General features: G+C 49.6%; 1 protein-coding gene across 1 annotated transcript in view; it reads right to left on the reverse strand.

Moving 5' to 3' along the window:
• The window catches only part of LOC144773949 (solute carrier organic anion transporter family member 2B1-like), a 560363-nt gene that overhangs the window by 123072 nt on the left and 413389 nt on the right, over nt 1-23902 (reverse strand). Inside the window, exon 9 of the mRNA XM_078659003.1 lies at nt 18243-18441. Coding sequence (XP_078515129.1) covers nt 18243-18441 — 199 coding nt within the window. The remainder of the gene's footprint in view (nt 1-18242; nt 18442-23902) is intronic.

The raw sequence follows: 23902 nt of genomic DNA on the forward strand, positions 1-23902 counted from the left end.
GAACTAGATCCGGGAAATCGGGTATCAGAGCGCTTTACATGACCACCAGTTTTGTTACAGAAAGACACATTATTTTTTTTTGTTAGGCATGGGGAGATTAAGGGTCCGATTCCGATTCGGTAAAATCCCGTCCGAATCGTTGTACGGAGTCTTTTTTCCATACGAATCGTACGGAGAACCGTACCCGTACATACGATGTAGTACGTTGTGTACCCAATGCAGTTCTCCGTACGATTCGTACCAAAGACGGTACTACTGAATGATCCGTACGAATCGTATTCGGAACACGCAGTACGCGACATCCGTATGGTTCGAAGGTGCTTTTTCCGACCCAGCAAATACGATTCGTGTCCAGAGCACTCCGTATGACGCTTTTGCTACGGCAGTTTAAAACGTCTGGAAAACCAGATTTCGGCTCGAAATGCGTACGGGACAGACCCCCCGTGTATGGTACGTACACCCCATCATTGCAGGGGTATGGTGCATCGGGGTACCGTGCATACACCCCTGGATTACAGGGGTACGGTGCGTAAGTCCCCGTGCATACCCCCCATGAATGTAGGTGTATGGTGCATAGGGGTACGGTCCGTACCCTCCATGGACGTACTTGTACAGTGCGTACACCCCCTGCGTACTCCCCTTGAATTTAGGGGTACAGTGCTTATGCGATAGTGTAGATCTCCGTACAAATTGATCATACCCGACTTATCCGTACGAATCGCGTCCCCATTCCCCAATCCGGATCGTACTTGGCGGGTCATACGACATGTTTACGAATTGTACGGTTTACTGTGCAGGTCTATGTCGTACGGACTCACCCTTGACTTTCATCTGATTCACGACAATTCGGACGTATTTCAAGCCAACGGATCGTACTACGCGATTCAGACGGATTACTACGATTCGTACGGAAACGGCTAAAATACGAATTGTCATACGGATTCGTTTCCCGAATTGGAATCGACCCCTAAGTGATTTGCCCAGAATCACAGAATGATTTTTAGCGTCGTTGCCGAGACTCGAACCCGTTGACCCAGCTTCAAGGTCGACGGCTCTAGCTGTAAGGCTATATCCTCTCCTCTATGTTTAAAAATCAATAATGATGGAGAAACAATGAATGAGTTGTGGGAGGGGTGGGAGAAGCAACGCAGCAAAAGAGCACAAACTGGGGGAGGTGCAGAGGAAGCTACACGGTGATCGAGGGACTGGGACAATGTGAAGAGGGTAGCGGCACATGATGGCGGGAGAAAGTAAATACATGCACTTCCATGGAGTGCTTAAAGAGAATCAATTTACTGAATGCAAAGAACGTTAGCAGTGGTAGGACACAAAGTAAGTATTCAGAACGCTGTGACACCTAAATTCTCCTGGCAGGACAATCAAAAGAATATGGACGAAAGTCATCGAATCAAGATAAGAAAAAAAAATATACAGCAAAGCAATTCAATCAGGTGCAAAGGGCTGACCCAACGTCCACTGTATGTATGTTGTAAACAATAGATCTGCATGCATGCCCTCCACCTTTAGGGCATCTTTTTCTTCTATCAAGGACAATCTAGTGCAGCATGGCATGAGATAAAAAGGCATGGTGCTGTGCATGAAACAGAGTCAATTTTAATCTAGCTTTATTGAAAGAGTTTAAGATTAGTTTACAGGATTTTGGCCAGACCATTCCCAGCTTGCTTTCCAGGGAGCTCTCGGTCAAACTCTGGAAGTCAGACCTCTGAATATTGTCATTAGGATGAACTAGCAGGGCAGACCGGCTCGCGATCTGGCTTGCTGGGTTGAACTTGTCCACTTATGGAGTTTTTTTACAAAGTTGATCCAAAGTTCTCCAAACTTCTGGAACTTCTTCTTGAAGTTCCTCTGCGGGTTCCAAAGTGTCCAAAACACAATTTATGGGTCTAGAAGCTCCAAGGTGGTCTTTGAAAGTTTGGGACTTCAGTTCTCACAATCCACTTGGAAAAAACCCTTACAAATCCACTGGACGCACATGTGAAACAAATTAGGTTCTCTGGGGTCAAGCAGGAGCTCAATCCTGTCCAATGAGGCACAGGGAAATACCACAGAGCACGACCACTTCTTCCAAAGTGTGGCAGCATGGTCTTCCAGAAAGCACTATGAGCAAATGCATCAAGCATTTTACCAGTCGCAATTGGGCCATTTTTGCGAATCAGCCCATTGGTGACCGGTAAAATGCTATTTGCAATGCATCAAGCCCAAATGCATTCGCAAAACAGGTAATCACAATTTTTGCGATTACCTATTTTGCGAATGCAGTTAGGGAATCGCAAATTCCGATTCCCTAATTGTGATGCATTCGCAAACTGTGTTTTCGCTAATCGGAATCACAAATTAGCATCAACTTAAAGTTGATGGTAAGTTGCACTTCCTTAGAAAAATACACACAAATTCATTTTTCAAAGTGCAATGTGGTGCACACACATGCCCTTAGGGCATGTGTGTGCACCACATGTGCATACTTACCTTTGTTGAGGGTGCATCAGCGTGGTCTTTTTGCACCCTTGCACCATTGAGAATAAATGAGCAATTTGCAATTACCTATTTGGTAATCACAAATTGCAAATGCTATCCTATTCAGCCCATTGGAGTTACTGGGAAGGCATTAATTAATTGTGAATCGCAATTAAGAAATGTATAGGAAGCGCAAATATTTTAGTGAAACCTACATGCATAAGGGATAGTGATTGCTTAATAGCAATACCTTAAGAATCGCTATTAAGGAATCGCTATTCCTTAGCTTAATGCATGTGGCCCTATTTTTTTCAAAATTCAATATGTATGAAGTCTCAGCAGGGGAGCACTATCTTTCTAACCCAACCTCCGGTGTGTCTCATTTCCATAGCTCTCCTCCCCCTGACACTTGCAAATTCCTTCCTTAAGCCTGCCACTGGCTGGATAATATGGGATGGGGGTAGATGGCCCTGACTATTCCTGTCTGTCCTATCTTTTCTTTGAATTTCAATGGTTCCACGGAAATGCATCTCCCAAAGCCCATCCTAATATGGCTGGCGGTGTCTGATAGACACCGCCACCATATAAACCCTTTTCCACGCCGGCCACAAGGCGACCGGGGTGGAAAAGCGGAGGACGGTGTTTCCATCCGCCGTGGTCCCCCCCGCCATAGTAATATGGCAGGGGGAAATGGGTGGCGGGCGGGCAAGGATGTTGGGCGGATCGCCACCGCCCGCATGGCGGTGGCGATCCGCCAGACATCCTAATGGGCCCCTAAATGTTGGAAGTGGATTATTAGCAGTGGTAAATATCCCTTTACCACAGGCAATAAGGCCCCTAACAAAGTCTAGGGCTCAAAATAGGTCTCAGAAAATTATTCCCATGCTCAACCTTTGGTTGCTTGGCTGCAAGCAGGCAGGCTTAACTTCAGAGACAGGTATGTAAAGCATCTAAAAACATCATTTCAGTAAGTAATTAGGACACAACACACAATAAAAATCCAACACCATCCAAATAGGAAATATTTGCATCTTTAAAATGACACAAATCCAATGTAGGGTTCTGGAGGTAGGAATTTTCAAACATTTAGCACTTTATAGCCCATAGAAACCTATAGCACCTATTGGGACATCTGGTGACGCCAGACCAGTACAAAGTCAAAGTTTCAGACCCACCACGATGGAGCCCTGTGTGGCTACCCGTTGCAGTAGGCCTCTGTCAAGTTTTTACCTGCTGATTTGGAAACTTTCCTGGAGCTCTTTCCGCCAGGCTCCCTCAATGCTGTCCACCAGTCTGGAGTTCAGTGAGGGTTTGCTTGATTGATTTATGACAGCCTGCCATGCAAACTATGAAAGTCAGTCCTTCAGAGCTTTTCAGCGGGAAGAACCAGGAATCCAGGCCGGCTCGCAGTTGAAGGTGGGTGGCTTGACTGTCGGGGTGGAGCCGGTCGAGTATTTACCTTTAGACTTAGAAACTTTTCTGGAGCTTTTTCTGCCGGGTTTACTCTATGCTCTTCAAAAGGCCGGGTTCAGGGAGGGTTCACCAGCTTGCTTTCCAGGGAGCTCCCAGTCAAACTCTGAAAGTCAGACCTCATGAGCTTTTCAGGGGGATGAACCAGTAGAGCAGGCCAGCTCGCGTATGAGGGTCGCTAGCTTCACTTGCCAGGTTGAGTCAATTCACTTATGGAGCTTTTTTCCAAAGTTGCTCCAAAGTTCCCCCAACGTCTGTAACTTCTTCCTGAAGTTCTTCTGGGGTCCCAAAGTGTCCATAACACAATATAAAGGTTTGAAAACTCCAAGATGGCCCTTGAAAATTTGGGACCCTTGGACAAAACCCTTACCAATCAACCATACACACTGCATGCTGGGGATTATTAGTGGTGACGTTCCCGGTGAGTTCTGTTAACCTGTAACTCTTTATTCCTCTTGAAGCAAGTTAGGTCAACAGTGCTTAGTTCCAAATTGGTCATCAGTCGTAGTCAGTCAGAGTGCAGGGCCTGGTTGGTGCAAATCAAGCTTCCACCATGGACCATTCTTCTTCTCTCAGTTTCAAGCAGCAGATCTGAGAGGCTCTGCCCATCTCAGATACTTATTCAGCGTTCTCTGGGGTCAAGCAGGAAGGCACTCCTGTCCTAAGAGGACAACACCCCAGAGCATGACAACTTCCTTCAAAGTGTGGCAGGATGGTCTCTCAGAAAGCACTATTTATCCAAAATTCAATATGGCTGAATTCCCAGCAGAGGAGCTAGAGCTAGCTAAACCAACGTTCAGTAAGTCTCATTGCCTTAGCTCTCCTCCCCCTGACATTTGCAAATTCCTTCTTTAAGCCTGCCATCTGGCTGAGTATTAGGGATGGGGGTAGATGGACCTGGGTATTCCTGTCTGTCCCATTGTTGAAACCCCATGGTTTATGACCCCTCCCCCTGTCTTGGAAGTCCTCTGCAGCAGAGCTCATTCCAACAGATTAGTTTCTCTGGGGTGAGCCACTTATCACTTTATCAAAGCAGCCAGGCAAATCCTGATGACTCTGACCAATCAGGACAGACCATCTGAAGGCTGAATTTTTGCTTACAGCCAAGAAAGTCTTATAACTTATTTACTCTATACTTTAAGATAAATTCAACATTAGGATATTGGATTTATCAATACCATTCTCCTAAGTTCTTCAATTATATTTTTCATGGATTCCTAGCAGAAGTTATAAGTTCATAAACTATTGCACTATTAACCTGTGTGGCTAGGAATCTACAATGGGGAAAATGAAATGTCCAATTTCTCCAGCACAAGGGCCTGTAAAATATATTTTATTAGGACCCTGCCTATAGTTACATGACCCCTCCACGTCAGGGACGCCTAGGGGAGACTTCAGTGGATTACTGAATATGTGAAAATAGTGTAGATCCTCACTCCATTGTGGTCCTAGCACAATTGTCGATTTTGGGAAGTGTAGGTAGGTGGAATCTGACTACATGGTTGCCCCCGCTTTTTTTCTGGTGTTTTGATGGGTTTTGACTTAGTTTGGCTGGGATCCTGCTATTCAGGGCCCCATATACTCTTAAGTGCATTATAACCTTGCGGTTAATGCTAACTTTTAATGGCTGCATGGAAACATGTCATGTTTGGTGTCAAACACTATGGAATCCTACCCCCCCCCCGCCAGTCCTGGTGGAGGGGGTAGAATTCCACCCTTCTAGAGGGAGAAGACATGTACACACTGGTGTGCCCGGTAATAGTTTAAACGAGCCCCAGCATCACAAGATGGATGCTGCAGCCACAGACACGAGTCTGGCCTCCTGCTGCTGACCGAAACTCTGGCAGGGGAAGTCTGGACAATAGGTTTCCTGTCCCACAGAGGTGTAACCACCTCCCAGACAGGCTTTAGTGTATTGGGGCTGGGTGGGTGCACTCTCAGAGTGCTTTGATGTCTTTACTGGGGGCACATTTGGTGTCCCTGTGCATAGCCCCGTTCAAACTGGTTGCAGGGGCTACCAGGCCCTGCTCTGGCGCAAAACTGGACAAAGGAAATGGGTGTAGCCACCCCTCTTTCCAAGCCCTCCCATAGGTGGGTCCCCAGAGTATGTCCAACCCCTTTTCTTAGTATAAGTAAGGAGACCCTGGCAACAGGACTTTAGATTACACCTGGACGAAACTCTGAAACTGAATCCTGGAACTTTGACGCTCTACTCAAGACTAGAGGATGGAAGAATCTCCCTTGGGGTCAAGGAGTGACTCCCCTGTTCAAAACAGGCACCAACAAAGCATCTTGCCTGTCTGCATTTCTGAGGACTCCGAAGTATTCACGACACAAGACATGGACTTCCAGACTTCTCAGAGGCCGACATAAGATCCCAGCAAAACTGAGACCCGCAGCCCTCACGAGTGACGTGGGACCGGACCTCCTGGACACCGTGCACATTTGCTAGTGCATCAACTTCACAAGCTTTCCCAAAGTGGTGCATTGGGTTGCTTGTAGCCCAAGCCCGACCACCATCTGCACTGTAGATCGTGGGCCTACACTCTATGAGTGTTCTGTGGGCCTGCTTCTTGCATTTCAACTCATGGCTCCTTCGCGATCCCTGGTCCATTGACTGGTTGGTCCCCACAAAGGTAACTCTACTTTTTCCTGGGCTTCCCTGGTTGCTCCGGACGTGCCCTGACTCCCCACCAAAGGGTGAGTCCCTCAGACCTTGCTGGTCTGCACCAAAGCCAATCTCTGGTTTCTGTGTGGGTTGCTGTTGCCAAGGCTTGTTGGGTCCAATCTGGGCACCGACACCGCTGCACTCGCCATCCTTCGTGGACAGCTTGAATCCAGCACCTGGTCATCATCAACACCTCCTGGACCTCGTGGCTGCAGGGACAAGCTTCACCTTCTTCACCTTCAAGCACCCGATATCTGTGGGCATTCGACTATCATGCCCCTGGTCACTGGCTAGTGACCAAGACTCTGTCCCCTCTACTTTCAAGTTATTTTTATCCTCGATCCAGGCTTGGATCCCTCCGAACACTTTCAACTTGGACGCCAGCTGCACTTTGCAGCAGATCGCTATTAAAATCGACGAAACCCGACATCAAAAGACACCTATGCACCTAGCTTCCCTGATGAGGTAACTCGAGAACTCAGGTGGTCCTGTGGGTGTTGACTCTAGAACCATCGATGTTCTAAAGGGGTTTGCTCCAAGTCCTCTTCTAAGTGTCCTTTATCCTTAAAAATTCCAACCGCGACTTTCCCCATAGAGGTTAATGCTGATTCGTGGCTGTGTTTAGACACTGTACGCATTCCCCGTGGGTCCCCTGTGTTAGTACTTTGGGTGGTTCCTGGTGGCCCTAGCGGTTCTGAAGGCTTTAGGCCTTGTATCTATGCAATTCATGGTTCTTATACCACTTTATTGATATATGGTTTGGTACACCCCTAGGGCTCAACGTATATTGTGCTAATTTACTGTGTGTTATTGAGTTTACTGAAAGTACTTTTGCCTCTAGCCTCATAAATAGACTAGAGGGCTGTATTTAGAATACATACATATATTTTATATAAATACCTGGCGTGGTTCTCCTTTCATTTGATCATTCACAAGATTATAGACTGGTAAAACAAGCTGCTTTACATTCCTACAAGACTTAGCCTAAAGGCTGCTCTCCACAGCTACCACTAAGATAGCTTTCTATAAAGGTTGTTTTTAACCTACCTTCAATAAGGGTCATTTGGACTGGTGCTAGGCGCCCACCAGAATAGGGAACAGCATATGCCAGGCCAATTTCTCACAGGAAGTACTTCACTACAACGGGGGAAGTGAAATGCGCAATTTTCCTATCCCTGGGCATATAAATCCTCTTTTATAAGGGTCCCCCTTATTCATACCTGACCCCCACCCCTGGGACACTTACCTGCTTCCCACCACTGGGGTATCAGGGGAGCCTCTGGGGGTACCTAATATAACGAAATATTGTAGAATATCAAATTTTCAAGTGACCAAAGTCGGGTTTGGACACAATTTACATCTAAAAGCAGTTTATCAACACAGAGCTGCATTTAAAATGACCTCAGGCTCTTAGTAGTGCATACATGCAAGTGTAATAAGGGCTGCTGGCCTCGAAACAGCCATGTCTTATACACTAGGGACTTAAAGGTAGTTTTAATACCCCTGCCCTAATATGTACCAGAGTCTTTTAGGGTAGGTCATGCCAATTATAAGTGTACCCTAATTTATAGTGTACCCTCATGTATGTCGGTGTTTTCACTGTATTCTCACTGTTTTTTCTCTATAGCACTGGTCCTGGGCCTGGTTAGGCAGAGCCCAGGACAGTCAGAGACAGTTACCACCAATACCAGTCAGCATAAAATGTGGCTGTCCATGGCACAGGATGACTTTGCAACATGAAGCCACTCAGGGCCACACAAAGTGGCCTTGCACAGCTTCATAAATCTAATTTTTCAGTTGCGTCGCTCATGTACCAGATGGATTTCCAGGTACATATCCACCTGCTAAAAGCATGTGGAATATAAACCAGCATAAAGGATTGGAATTATGGCTTTCACTGTGGAAATCAGTGCCACACCACTAATTTACATATTCAAGTCTCCATTCCATAGGGACCAGTAGCATTGCATCTTGTAATCACTGATACCGATGCCCCCAGTATAGTTTATACTACGCTTTGTATTTATTACACCAACATACCAGAGCACTCCTCATTAGGAGCTTAGTGAAAAAGAGCTATCACTGCAAATTTAAGACCAGGTTTGCAAAAAATTGATTTAACCCTTCTGTGAAAAAAGTATATGCAGGTTAAAAAGATAATGCATTTTGCACAATGGCCCATTTCCAAAACTGTTTCTACCTTTGCAGAAATCGGTTGCATATACAAAATGTCTGCTGACCGTATACAAGTAAGTCTTACTCTAAATTTTTGCAGAGGTTGTACATGGGACTAGCAGATGAAGAAAAATGTATGCACTTCATTACCAAACACAAGTGCATGCACCCGCTAACATCCTGTTCTTCCCTTCCCATGCACCAGGTTAGGCTTGGCACAGCAGAAGGCAGAATTCATATAGGGACACTGATAGTAGTAGATTTAAAACCATTTTTGTTTGCTTGGATGGGTATTTAAGGGCATGTACCTCGAAATGGGTGGGGGCGTGGCTAGGCACGCAATGAGAGAAGCAGCACAAGGGTAGAGCTCCGCGCTGAGCTTCCCCTTCCCCGGACCAGTTATCCGACATTTCGCGCCGGAATGGCCTGAAACTGCAGGCGAGCCATTTACCAACCCTCCCCGACATTATAGCCGACTTTTGCTTCTGGGGACCGCCGCACAAGCACCGGACTTTCCCAGGGCTCCCTGGCGGGGCCTGCTGCCTCGCGGCCGGCGAGGGGATTCACGCGAGCCCGTGGCTTGGGCTGCGCAACTGGGCCTCACCGCGCGGCCTACCACCCCACTTCGCCCTGCCTACGCACCCTGCAACCCGGGTCCCGGGACCCCCCCACAGGACGATCTTTGCCCTGCACCCCCCTCGCTCCTTCCCTGGAGCAGAGGCGTCCACAGATGCGGGACGGGACAAGAGGGAAACTCGCAAGTGCTGGGCGCCCGGAATCGACGGCACCGCAGGCCGGAAAGGTAGACGCCGAGATGCTTCTGTAAGCCCCGCGCGGAGCCTTAGCCGGGGGGTGCCTGTGACTGCCCAGTCTGCGGAGGAGACCGCGGGGGCCGGAGACGAGGACCTGCCACCTGGGCCCTGACTCGGAACCTGCAACGACGGCTGTGCACCAAGCTCTGGACCCGCCGGCCGGGTGGGTCTGCTGATTGCCGCCCTGGGGGAGCTCTGGCCCAACAACACCTGACAGGCCGCTAGGAGGAGGCGGACAACACCCGAGCTCGAGGTGTGGATGCCGAGCCGGCTGCCTGAGCGCTGGTGGAAGCGAGGCTGCAACCCACACGGGAAACTACGGGCGCAGGTGAGAAAACCCCAGGAGACTCACCCTACTGACGTCCTACACAGGACGAGCCTCGCCAACACCTGACCACAACTGGACACGAACCCCTGGAGGCCCCCAGGCGGATTGCCTCATATGCCCCCCTCCCCCCCTGCTGAAATAACGCCAGCTACTGAGGCCTGGAGACGTGAGGTGATACAGCGGGGAAACCGGAGGCCCTGCACTGGTGGCCCCCCCGAGTGCCGACGCTCCCTCCATGGAGGAACCCAGAGCCATGTGAAGGATCTGAACCCCGCGACGACCGGCCCACGTCAGGTGCACGCGAACATAGACAGTGCCCGAGCCCTGCTGTGCCAGGCATCTCCTCGCGAGACGCCCTGTATGGGGAAGAGGGGACATCGCTGGATCGGAACTCACTACATCCTCCCCTCCATTCTGGCCCAGCGAGCGGAACTGAGAGACACGGAGCCATCTGAATGTGTCGCTTCGAGGCGCGGCCCAGCCTTTTAAGCAGCGGGGAACTACCAGAAGAGGACGCTGTGTACTCCACTCGGATGCTGCATTGCTTATCAATAGGGAGACCGCCAAGTCGCGACATCAATATACAAGACAACTGCCGGTGAGCGTTGACCACGCTTGGTGTTCCCAGCCTTCCCAGCCGCCACGAGTCACAGTCGGACCCTTCCCACTGGCCAAGACAAGACCTGGGCCCCAACCACTGTGGGTTTGGACTCACCTGGAGGCCCGACTGCCAACGAGTGGCACGCAATACCTGAGCCTGAGGTTAGCAACCGGCCGCGACGGTCCGCCGCGCTAACCCGCCCCTCACGTGGAAAACGCATAGGAGACAGACTGCGCTGCCCCACGGACACGGGTGCCAGGGGCCCCACTCACTGTGCTCTGGAGACACTGCCGGACCAGGAGACGACGATTACCCCGCCCCCTGGATTTACTACTGGTGGAACCACCTCGCATATGTCCGGAGGAGTGAGAACCCGCACTGGCACCGGAGGAGCCCCGCCAAAGGGTAAATCGGATAAGACATTACGCAAGATGGCGGCTGACCAAGTTACATCGCGATCGGATACCATGCTCGCGGCCATGGAACGCCTGGAACAATCCCTCCACCAGACCAGGACGTCCCTGGAATCTAAGATTGACGGTGTTGCCATAGACCTTACTCACCTGCGGGACGACCACAAGAAACTGGCTGATCGCACCAAGACATTGGAAGGCACGGTGACTGAACTTGGCCCCAAAGTCTCACAAACGGACAAACATGTACAAGATCTCCTGAATAGGGTAGAGTTCCTGGAGGACTGAGCCGAGGATGCGGAAGGGAGGGCGAGACGCAACAACATCAGACTCGTCGGAGTCCCGGAAAAATGGGAAGGAACCAGGCCGGCTCAACGAGTAGAAGACTGGATACGTGAGCTATTACCGGAGGACACGCTCTCGCCGCAGTTTGTGGTGGAGCGAGCGCATCGAGTGCCCACGAGACCTCACACTACCGGCTCCAACCCGAGACCACTACTCTTCAAGGTCCTGAACTACCGAGATAGAGACACAATCTTAAGGGAAACTAGACGGCTTGGGGAGGTCCGGATCGACAACACCGTGGTGATGTTCTTCCCAGACTACACCATACAGGTACAGCGCCAACGCCACGACTTCCTGGAGGTGAAGCGTCGATTGCGGGAAGCTGACCTCAAGTACTCCTTACTCTTCCCTGCGAGGCTGAGAGTGGTGGCGCGAGATAAGACCTACTTCTTTAACAACCCTGTGGAGGTGAGCGACTGGCTCGACAGCGGAACGGACACGGCGCCGAGGAATGCACAACATCCTGAGAGGCGACCCCGAGGGCGAGGACCACGACGTAGGCGCAGGAACAGAGGACACGCGAACGACCGCCCAGATGATACGACCCACCACTCCCCGCCTCTGGACCAGATACTCCAGGAACAGGGCCTGCAGGGCCTCCCAGCTGAGTGCCTCACCGACCTCAGACAATGCACAAGCGGCGAGCCCGCGGATGGCTCTCAGTGATGATGAAGCGATCTACGGGATCTCAGACTCTCAACTATCGGTGGAACTCCCGGATGTCACGCCACAAACAGCTGATATGCCTCACTGAAGCGTGTCACATGCAACCGACGATTGGAGCCGGGGCAGCAGGGATGGGACTCGTGGACGTCTGGTCACTGAGATGCAGCGGATACGGCTACACCTGGGAAAGCCCCTCGCTGCCCTGGGAGCAGACGGAGAAGCACTTGCACAGTAAACATCCAACCAGAGGTATGGTCGTTGGGGGGGGACGGGGGAGGCGGGTTTGTTGTCTTGCCCACCACTGACACACAGCTGATCACATACCCCGAATAATCAAGCAATATTGTTTGCCTCTTTCGCTGATGCACACACAGTCACCCGGGGACTACACCACCGGTGGGGACATGGTCCATTTGGATGCCGCCATTGACTATATAGTGGAATCATTTGTGGTCCGGGAAGGGGCAACAGACAATTTGGTTTCACCTGCTTAGACTTTAAAGAACTGCCTTATTGCTGCCTAACTCGAGCTGCCCCCTGGACTTGAACGTTAATATTTCGCCCTACTGGCGTGTTTGGACGGTAACATGTTCCGTTGCCGACCTTTTGGTATTTGCTGTCGTTTAGCACTATTTGTATACCCAGTTACATTCCTTCTTCCTCATATCAGAGTACTGCCTATGCTTTTAATAGAAATGTTGGAGTCTGTGTCTGTGGGTAGTGGGGGGGTGTGGCGAGGTGCCTTGTGGAGACGGATATCGGGAGAGTGGGAGAATAGAGAGACAATTGCCTCATACCACGTTAGCGAATATGGCTGAGATTAAGATCTGCACATGGAATGTGAGAGGAATGCACACACCATCGAGACGTTACCAAATATATTCATATTTACGGCGCCATAAATTCCAAATAGTTTTATTGCAGGAAACACATCTCAACAAAGCTGAGGTTCACGCGCTGCGTAGGAGATGGCGCGGTCGAATTTATGCCACTGAATACTCCTCTTATGCCCGTGGGGCACTCATATGGATAAGACCGGGGACACCTTGGGTAGAAATGGATACACAGATAGATGCGGGAGGCCGGTACGTTATAGTGAGGGGCAGACTGGACGGACACCCGGTGGTGCTTGCCTCCATATACTCTCCTAACACTGAACAGGGGGACTTCCTGGACTGCCTCTCCACGACACTGGCGCCCTGGCATGGACTTCCGTGGATCCTTGGAGGGGACTATAATTGTGTCCTGGACATACACCTAGACAGGTCGACTGCCCCCCCACCTAACGCTCAAACACACGTCACGACGAAGGCTCTCCTCAACTGGGCTCAGCAATGGCGCCTACAAGACGCATGGAGCGCCCGCAACCCCACGACACGCACATACTCCTATTGGTCTGGCGCGCATGCACTACACGTCCGCCTGGACAGGTACATGGTCTCCCCCGATCTCCTTCCGCTAGTCCTTGACTCTCAATACATGGGCCGCACACACTCGGATCACAACCCTCACACACTCACCATTGCATGGGAAGCCCCACATCCTCCAATCCCCACCTGGCGCCTCCAGCCGGACCTCTTGCTTGATGCGGCATTCCGAGAATCCTTGCTCACACAGTCGGCCCAATACTTTGAGTTAAATGCTGGCACGGCGTCCTCTCCCCAAACCGAGTGGGATGCCTTCAAAGTGATGACATGGGGACACTGCCTGGGAACACAAGGACATATGAGACACCAAATTGAGCGAGACCTGACGAGACTGGAATCGGAACTATTAGACCTTGAATGCCCTGCGGGGGGGAGCGCGGATGCCCGACTGACTGCTGCTAGAGCGGAACATGACCGCCTACTAGACCGTCTGAAAAATGTAAACTTTGCGGCGCACTCGGCTCGGACCCACAGACAAGGTGATAGACCGGGTAAATTGCTAACCTGGCTGATCGCACGAGAGGACCGTTCGGCCCCAATATCGGCCATACAAGCTAGAGATGGCAGGCTACTGTACTCACAGCGCCAAATACATGAGGCCTTCACGGAACATTACAATAGCCTGTACCTCTCCCGCCTTCAGGCTCCGCTACCTACCATTATGGAATACCTCTCTGACATACAGTTGCCTGCTCTGACGGCGACACAACGTGAAGACCTCGGAGCACTGCTGGACCCCGAGGAACTCCGTGACGCCATCTTTAACCTCTCGAATGGTAAGTCCCCGGGACCGGATGGCTTACCGGCCGAGTTCTACAAGGCCGCCTCGGAAATCCTGATCCCACATCTGGTGAAGATGTACTCCGCGGCTACTGATGACTTCGCCCTACCCCCGACCCTTAATGAGGCGCCGCTTGTCTCCTTATTAAAACCTGGCAGAGATGGCACGCAGATGGGCTCTTACCGCCCTCTCGCGCTTTTGAACACTGACTACAAAATTCTTGCCTCAACTCTAGCCCGCAGACTGGCCCCCTTCGTTCCTACGCTGGTACACCACGACCAGAACGGATTTGTACCGACAAGACACACCTCCCATAATATCCGATGATTATTTCGTTTGCAGGAATATGCTACGGCACAATGGCCACGAGCGGGATGCCTTGTGGTAGACCTGGAGAAAGCTTTTGACTCGGTGGAATGGCCCTACCTGCGAGCAGTGTTGGAGAAATTTGATTTAGGTGAGGACTATCTGATGATGGTCGGCCTTTTATACAGTAGGCCCACGGTCCGAGTCCGAACTGGGACACTACTCTCAGACCCCATTCGAGTGCGGAGAGGTACGAGACAGGGCTGCCCACTTTCGCCCCTGCTGTTCTCCCTAGCAGTGGAACCCCTGGCCGCGATACTCCGGTCTCAGGGAACTAACTGGGGAATACCGCTGGCAGACGGACTACATGTGGTGTCCTTATATGCAGACGACCTGCTTTTATACGTTAAGGACCTCAACAATGTCCCAGACTCCCTTACTACAATCTTCGGTACCTTTGAGGAAATGTCAGGCCTAAAAGTGACTTGGGCCAAATCCGGGGCATACTCCTTTAGCCCCGATGTCCCTGAATGTGAAATAGACATCGGGGTGAAAAGTTACGGTGGTATCCCAGTGTGTTCAAGTATCTTGGGATACACATTTACCGAGATCCGATGGACGTCTTGGAGGGCAACCTGATGAGGGCAATCGCCTCTACCAGAGCGCAAGTGGGGTTCTGGAACACACTACCGCTCAATGTCCCCAGTCGCATAGCCTTAGCCAAAATGAAAGTGCTACCGCGACTGTTATACTACTTTGCAAACGTACCAACATATGTACCTACCCGGGTATTCCGAGACCTTGAAACCCTGCTACGTACTCTGATTTGGAATAAAGGCCGACCCCGCGTCGCACTGACGAAAATGTACATGCCCACTGCGGAGGGCGGACTAGCAGTCCCGAACATGGAATTATACTACCTAGCTGCACAAATGCAATGGGTGTCGGGCTGGCTAGGAGGCAAGAACCTGAATGACACCGCTACAGATACCACCACTTGGTCCCTGTTCCAAATTCAGAGACTATTCCACCCGCTGACTCGGGCTCCGAGACCGCCGCAACTGCTGCTTGCAGTGGCGCGCAGGTGCTTCCTCCGTTGCATATACATAACACGAGCTACGACACCATATGCGCCGATGTTGCCACTGTTGGGCACCCCGACGACGGCTGGAACCCTATCCGCTGTCCGGTTGGAGAGCTGGATCACCGCAGAAGTGGAAGCGATGGGTGACCTTTACTCAGATGGCGCCCTACTACCCTTTGCTACCCTTGTGGAGGACGCATCCCTCCCGGCTGGACAGTTCCTGACGCATGCATCCCTCGTATATGCGTTAACCACCGCTTGGGGAGACATATCTAGTGAACCACCCGTACACCATTTCATACAGTACATGCATGTCATGAGCAACGGCACTCATATTATTCATTGGCTCACCCAAGCACTTCTACTACATACACACCAGGCGACTGGATGCCTGAGGGAGAAATGGGCGACAGACAGGGGGCGGGACTGGACGGACAAAGAGTGGGCCATGATCCTGGCTGGTCCAGTGAATATCCCTCGCAACCCTCGTTTTAAAATCATACAATTTTATATACTGCACCGCGCATATCTTACCCCCGCAAAAATTCATAAATACTTTTCAGTAACGGACACGGCCTGCGGCCGATGCTCTCACATAGGCGCAGATCTCCTTCACATGCTCTGGCTCTGTCCTGCCCTCCAGCAATACTGGGAAGGAGTGACCAAGATGCTACGGCATTGCACTGGGGAACACATTCCGAACACATGGGAGGCGTGCATATTGGGTTTGTTCAAGCGCACACACCTTAATAGGGTCCAGACCAGATACTGGGACCTTGGACTCATCACGGCCAAACGACTGCTCACAAAGAGATGGAAAGCTTCCACATCCCCACAGCTTCGACACTGGTGTCTGTCGCTGACAAACTGGGCGCGGGCTGAGAGCTCTGTCCTGCAACGGAAAGAGACGGCGAGACTCAGAAAATTCCCTATAGCGCAACAATGGGAGGACATACTACACTCCTTCCTGCAGAAATGTACAGAACAGGGAATCACATGACGGAACATGTACTGACACCCCTACTCCCCGCTGCGACACATTGATAAACACACTTGATGCATCCTCTACCTTCCTGTCGCCGCCAAACCTGACACTCTACCTGACTTGCGCCCTCCTGCCACGCACCAACGATCGCTTACCCCACACCCGGAGTCACACCGCCACATATGATGCTGCGACGAGAGCCAAAGCTGCCCACCGAAATGCCGCACATACCGGTTGCTCACAGACCCGCCCCCGCCCCCCTGGGGACTCGGACAGCTTACAACCTGCTGAGTCCTGGCCCCCCCACCTACCTATCCCACGAGGCGCAACTGTCACGTTGACTCTGACCTCCACTTCCTCGACGCTAAGGCAAACTCTACGCATACCTTACCCTACCTTCCTCCTGTAGAACCCATGCCCCTGTTTTGTAGTTAGTAGATGGTTTGGTTTTGATTTTCCCTTAGACCTTGTCCATCCATATACGGCTTCATGCTATACCTGCTAACGCACCATGAGACACCCTAGGTAGTGACGATAAATACCTGGGCACCTCGCCCGGATGCTGAGGTGTGGAACACATCTTTCCCACAGACTGGATACACGAGGGAGTTACACGCCCCAAACACGCACAGTCGCCGAACGCCCTCAACACTTCTTCATAAGACGGCCAGACCATCCACCTGTAAATTTGCACGAAGGCACTCACTAGGGCTGCACATTAGACAGGATGGACACGGCTGCCATCGCCAGCGCTGATGAGGGTAGATCCGACACATCCACCTTGATCCACTGAACCTATACGGAAAAAGAAAACCTATAGACCATACAATCACTGGACGCTGAACATATGCAAGTTATGATGTAAAGTGGAATATTGTCATACGCTGCCGGACCCCCGGGTTGCCGGCCCTAAAGCTGTGTTCACTTACCTTATGATTCACTAGATCCTATATCTGCTGCTGGCCCGGCTGGGTTGGAAGCTATGATGCTGTGTAAAATGTGTGTTGGACAATAAAGGTCTTTTTAAAAAAAAAAAAAAGAAAAAAAAAATGTACCTCGAAATGGGTATTTCTACTATTGTGGGTAGAGATCTGCAGGCCAGTCTATCAACCCAGGTAGCGCATTGGAGCCAGTGCATAATTGGGCGTGCATCAATAGTCTCCTGTGCATTGAGGCCTGGGCTACAGAGCATTTGCCGGGGTGCCCCCGCCCTCCCCGCTATGGATGCCCTGCATTTGAATAAAAGACTTGGGCACTGGGGAAAGTATATCACACTACTCAGTTGCAAAAGGTGTGCATATGAGATATGCTAATTGTCTTTAGTGCACAAGGGTCACAGTGTATTCTTGTAAAATAGGAAACATGATGGGGCTGATTCACAGAAATAGTTGCATATATGAGAAGGACTACTTTCAGGGACTCTTATGTGCATTTATGAATCAGCCCTGAAACACAAAGAGGGCACATTCCTTTCAAGTCTACTCATTTTATATGAATATTCCCTCAACATATTCCCAGTGTATTCGCATTTCAGAATCTTTGGGATCAATCCACAAAGGCTCATGAGAGCCCATAGAAGATTACTAGAGCACTACTACTGTACATACTTTAAAATGCCTTTGTGAACAGGCATCCATATTATCACTGAAAAACAAGAGAGTTGCAGATTTGATTAACATTTTGACAGTACTAGAAACTTGTTTTACCTTCCAACTGGCACGTGTCCTGGTGCAAAAAATGTTTGTGTTGGACATCCAAGTAGAATGGTGGGAAGGCCTATGGCGATGCACAGGGACAGTGCAATGGCGCACATGGCTGCACACTGCTTAAGAGACATCTGGAACTTCTTCAGGATCGCCCCGCCAACAAAGATTCCCATCATGCCTGCAGGAATGAATGTAGTACCTGAGAAGAGCAACCACAAGACAGGATCAGCTGTATTGTCTTCAATCTGAGGAGCAGCACATGCAAACAAGAAGTGATTTTTCATTCCAGGAGTCCCTGTTAAGTTACATAGAGACATTTCTGGTTTCCTGTCAAGTTGCAAAGCTCTCCTGCTGAGGGTACTGTTCTTATCTCCTTAGGACTGGAGTATGTGTATGACATAAGAGTATCACGTTTTCCGACTCACTCTATAGTACTCCAATAGGAGTACACGTCCAAAGAGGGATATTATGTACAACAGGGCATCAGGGATGAAATATGTTATGTTAAAAAGTCTCCTTGCCTCTCACTGTCCGACTAAGAACTGAAATCAAAGACCCTGCCCATAAATAGACCAACATACTGCTGATCTACTTCTACTTAGTATTTAAGTACAGAACTGGCACATCGCCTGAATGCCTGCTCTGAAGCAAAGGTGGTAGAAAACCCAACCTAGCCTGGGGAGTCCCACAGCCATCTTCTGCCAAGCAGAGGTATTGTTTCCCAGTGATAAAGCTGAGCATTAGGTGGGAATTAATCACCACTACTCTTAACATAAGCAAAAGGTGGAAACATTTAATACTCACTGTAACTTGTGCTACAGTGCTTTTTAAGTAACCTCATTAGCGACCAGGATGAAATTATAACATTTCAATGAGACAAGGCTGTGGTTGCTCACTGAACAAGCGTTGGTAAAGCCAATAGGTAACGCTTGTTCAAGAGCTATTGGGTTTGCCAATCTGTTTTAGCCATGCTGTACACAATCATGGCTAATGTTCAGCATAGCTAAAAGTTAGTGGGGTAAAGAAAGGTAGTGAGGAGTGCCATAAAGTGGAGTAGAGTGGAGTGTTATGGAGTGGCTTGGAGAGTCGTAGAGTTGAGTGAAGTGGAGTGTTATGAAGTGGCGTAGAGTGGAGTGGTGTAAAGTGGCGTAGAGTGCTGAGGAGGGAGTAGATTATCATAAAGTTAGGGGGCATAGAGTGGAGTAGAGATTAGTGTTGTAAAGTGGGGCAGAGTGTCGTAGAGTGGTGTAGAACAGAGTGGAGCAGTGTAGAGGGTGTTGCACAAAGTGGAGTTGAGTGGTAAAATGTTGCTGAGTGAGAGTGGCACACAGCTTAGTGGATTGTCGTAGAATGAAGTGTTGTAGAGTCAAGCAGCATAGAGTGGAGTGGCATAGACTGTAATAGAGTCAAGTGGCATGGAGTGGATTCGTGGACTGGGCAGAGAGGAGAAAAGCGGCATGGAGGGACACAAAGGGAGTTGCATAGAGTGGAGTTGAGTGAAATAGTGTCGTAGAGTTGAGTAGAGTTTAATGGAACAGAGTGTCATAGGATGCAGTATCATAGTGAAGTGTTGTAGAGTGGAGTAGAGTGGCCTAGAGTGAATTAGTATAAATTACAGTGGTGAAGAGTAGATTTGCATAGAGTGCATTAGAGTGGAGTGCAATGGTTTTGAATAAAGTTGTGTAGATTGCATTGGCTTAGAGTGCGGTGACGTAGAGAAGAGTGGTGTAGAGTAGAGCAGTGCAGAGTAGATTGCAGTGGCATAGATTTCAATGACATAGAGTAGAATGGTGCAGAATGCAGTAGAGTGGTGTAGAGCTCAGTGGCGTAGAGTCCAGTGGTGCAGAGTAAATTGTTTTGGAGTAGAATGACGTGCTGTAGAGTGGAGTGGTGCAAGGTAGAGAAGAGTGATGACGGTAGAGTGGATTGGTGCAGGGTAGAATGTAGAGGTGTAGAGTAAAGTAGAGTGCCATAGAGTAGTGTGGCTGAAGTGCAGTGGTGCAGAGTAGATTAGAGTGGGGTAGAGTGTAGTGGCGTAGAGTGTAGTCGCAGAGAGTTGACTGATACAGAGTAGAGTGCATTGACATAGAGTGCAATGTGTAGAGTGGCATCGCATGCAGTGGCATAGCACACAGTGGCATAGAGTGCAAGGGTGCAGAATGCAAAAGAGTAGAGTGTAGCTGCATAGAGTGCAGTGTTGTAGAATAGTTGTTGTAGAGTGCAGTGGCGTAGAGTTCATTACTTTGAGTAAAGTGGTGTGGAGCACAGTGGCTTAGAGTGATGGAGAGTAGAATAGAGTGGTGTAGAGTGGTGCAGCATAGAGTGCAGTGGCTTAGAGTGCAGTGGCGGAGAGTGGAGTGGCTCAGAGTATAGTAGAGTGGTATAGAGTGAAGTGGCATAGAGTGCGGTGGTATACCATAGATTGTTTTAGAGTAGAGTAAAGTGGCATAGAGTTTAGTGGTGCAAGGTAGATTGCAGTGGGATAGAGTAGTAGCGTAGAGTGCAGTGGCGCAGAGTAGAGTGTCATAGAGTGGTATAGAGTAGAGTTGTGCAGAGTAGAGTGGAGTGGCCGAGACTGGAGTGGTGGAGAGTGCAGTGAGAAGAGTGCAGTGGAGGATAGTAGAGTGAGGTATAGTGCACTGGCATATGGTAGAGTGCTGCAGAGTAGAGCAGGCAGGCATACAGTGCATAGAGTGGAGTGGTGCACAGTAGATTAAAGGGGCTTAGAGCGGGTTAGCATAGAGTGCATTGGCCATAGAATGTTATAGAGTGGCATAGAGTAGAGTGGTGCAGAGTAGAGTGAGGTGGCATAGAGTGCAGTGGCATAGAGTGCAGTAGTTCTGAGTAGAGTGGCACAGGTTAGAGTGGCACAAATGTCAGTGGAAGAGAGTGCAGTGTTGAAGAGTAGAAGGTCATAGAGTGCAGTAGAGTAGAGTGGCATAGAGTGCATTGGTGTAGAGTGCAGTGGTGTTGAGTGTTGCAGGGTAGAGTATAGTGCTAAAGAGTGGAGTGGTACAGAGTGAATTGGTGTCGAGTACATTTGCATAGAGTGATGTTGGCATAGTGGCCAGCAGCGTAGAATAGAGTGGTTGTAGTGGAATGAAGTGGGCAAATTGCAGTGGCATAGAGTAGGGGTGGGCGTAATTTGCGTAATCGCGTTACACAAAGCTCCGCAAAACCGTAAAAAATATCCGCGATCAAGCAAAAGTTCCGCAAACATGCAGAATTGCTTGTTCGGCCCGTTCGCGATGCTTTTTTCCTGTTCGCGAATGCTGTTTGCGTGCTCGGGAAGAAATATCTTGCGAACACGCCTTTTGATAGTGCGAACAAGCAAAAAATTCTGCTAAATCGCAGATTGCGGAATATTTGGCAATTCCGCATTCTCCGCGGAACGCGAAATTACCAAAATTCCGCAAATTCCGTAAGCGGAACCGAATTTACCGCCCAGGGCTAGCATAGAGTGGAGTGGTGTAGAATGGAATGGCGCTGAATTAAATAGAGTGGTGTAGAGTGCAGTGGCATATAGTAGAGTGTTGTAGGGTGCAGTGTTGTAAAGTGCAGTGGGGTGCATAGTAGATTAGAGTGGCTTAGACTAGAGTGGCTTAGACTGGAGTGGTGTAGACTGTAGTGGCATAGAGTAGAGGAATTTAGAGTGTAATGGCATACTGTGCATTAGCATAGAGAGCAGTAACACAGCATAGAGTAGAGTGATGCAGAGTACTGTGGTGTAGAGTTGAGTGGTGGACAATGCAGTGTTGTAGAGTAGAGTTGCTTGGAGTGAAGTGGCGTAGAGTGGAGTGATCCAGAGAAGAGTGGAGTAGTGCAGGGAAGAGTGCAGTGGTATAGAGTGGACTGATGCAGAGTAGAGTGGCATACAGTGTAGTATCAGAGTGAATTTGAATAGAGTGGCGTAGAGTACAATGGGGCAGAGAAGAGTGTAGTGGCATAGAGAGCAGTGGCAAAGAATTCAGTGGCAGAGAGTGCAGTGACAGAGGGTGCAGTGCTGCAGAGCAGACTGTCATATAGTTCAGTGGTGTAGAGTGGCATAAAGTGCATTGCTATGGAGTGCAATGGTGTAGAGTAGAGTGGTGCAGACTTTGGTGGCGTAGAGAGCAGTTACATACAGTACAATGGCATAGAGATCAGTTTGCCTTGAGTCCATTGGCATATAGTGTTGCAGAGTAGAGTATAGTGGCACAGAGTAGAGTTGTGCAGAGTAGAGTGCCATGGTGCAGAGTGCCGTTGAGCAGAGTGCACTGGAGCAGAGTGTACTGGCGCGGAGTGCAGTAGCATAGAGTAGATTGTTTCAGAGTAGGGTGGAGTGGTGCACAGTAGAGTACAGTGACATAGAGTACAGTGGCATAGAGTACTGTGGTGTAGAGTGCCATAGTGTAAAGTAGATTAGAGTGACATAGGGGTCCATTAGTATGTCGGGCGGATTGCCTCCGCCAGGATGGCGGTGGCCACCGCCACCCTGGCGGAGGCAATCCGCCCGACAAGCACTCTCGTTTTCCCCTCCGCCAGATTAGGATGGCTGAGGGGACAGCGGCGGACGGTAAGACCGTCCGCCGCTTTACCGCCGCGGTCGCCTTGCGACCGCGGCGGTAATAGATTAATGTGGTGGCGGTGTCCAATGGACACTGCCAGCCATATTACCATGGCACAAAGCCTTTCCGCGGCGGCAATGCCACCACGGAAAGGCAGGCGGAGATTGCTGCGGGGTCCCCCTGCAGGGCCCCCAGGTTGCCATCACTGTCGGGGGGCACATGGGGGGTACCTATGGTACCCCCCCACATGTACATATGCAAAGCGACAGGCACCGCGCGGTGCCTGCCGCTTTGCATCTTGAAATGCGTCAGCATATGTTTTGCATTGTGGAGGGCGGTGCAGAGAGCACCGCCCGCCACAATGGAAAACATATAGGATGTGACGCCACTGTGGCGGGCACATCCTAATACCCACAACGGGACCCCCGCCCTTATGGCGGGCGGTCCCGATCTCTGTTAGGGTGGCGGGCGGACTTTGTCCGCCCGCCATCCTAATGGACCTCATAGTGTGGATTGGCTTAGAGTGCAACCCTGCAAAAATTGATGCAGAAATTAAAGCGGGGTGAAGCCCTGGCGCCCTAATCAAGAACTCCTGAGTTTGCTTCACTGAAAGACTTACTAAATATTCATGTTCTATAATGCTGTGTTGCATTTATAGGTGTAAATTATAGGCGTTTATAGTCACTCCAAGTAATTTTCAAAAATTGTTTAGGTTATCCGAGTAAGCTTGTCCACATGACGGCTGGCTCACTGTTTACTACCATAACACTAATTACCATTAAGTGCTTTAGAACATCAATCCATGTATTACACTTTTCTCTGGATATTGTGGTGCTTTATTTGTTTTGGGTCCCTTCATATTCGCCTGCTTTTTACTGCTATGTTACATCTTGAGTATGCAACTAAGTAAAATGTTAATGTATGATTAATTAAAATCTTACAATTAGAACAGTCTTTAATACACACCATTTAAAATATAGCAAATTAGTCTAAAATGTATATTAGTCTATTCATGCAATTTCCCCAAATACTAACACAGAAAAATACATTATAAACATCAATTCAGACCAGCGATTTACTAACACATTTAAGAAAAACATACTATTTTTACTA

The sequence above is a fragment of the Lissotriton helveticus genome, chromosome 8, assembly GCF_964261635.1.
Source record: "Lissotriton helveticus chromosome 8, aLisHel1.1, whole genome shotgun sequence".
In the NCBI taxonomy this organism is placed as follows: Eukaryota; Metazoa; Chordata; class Amphibia; order Caudata; family Salamandridae; genus Lissotriton; species Lissotriton helveticus.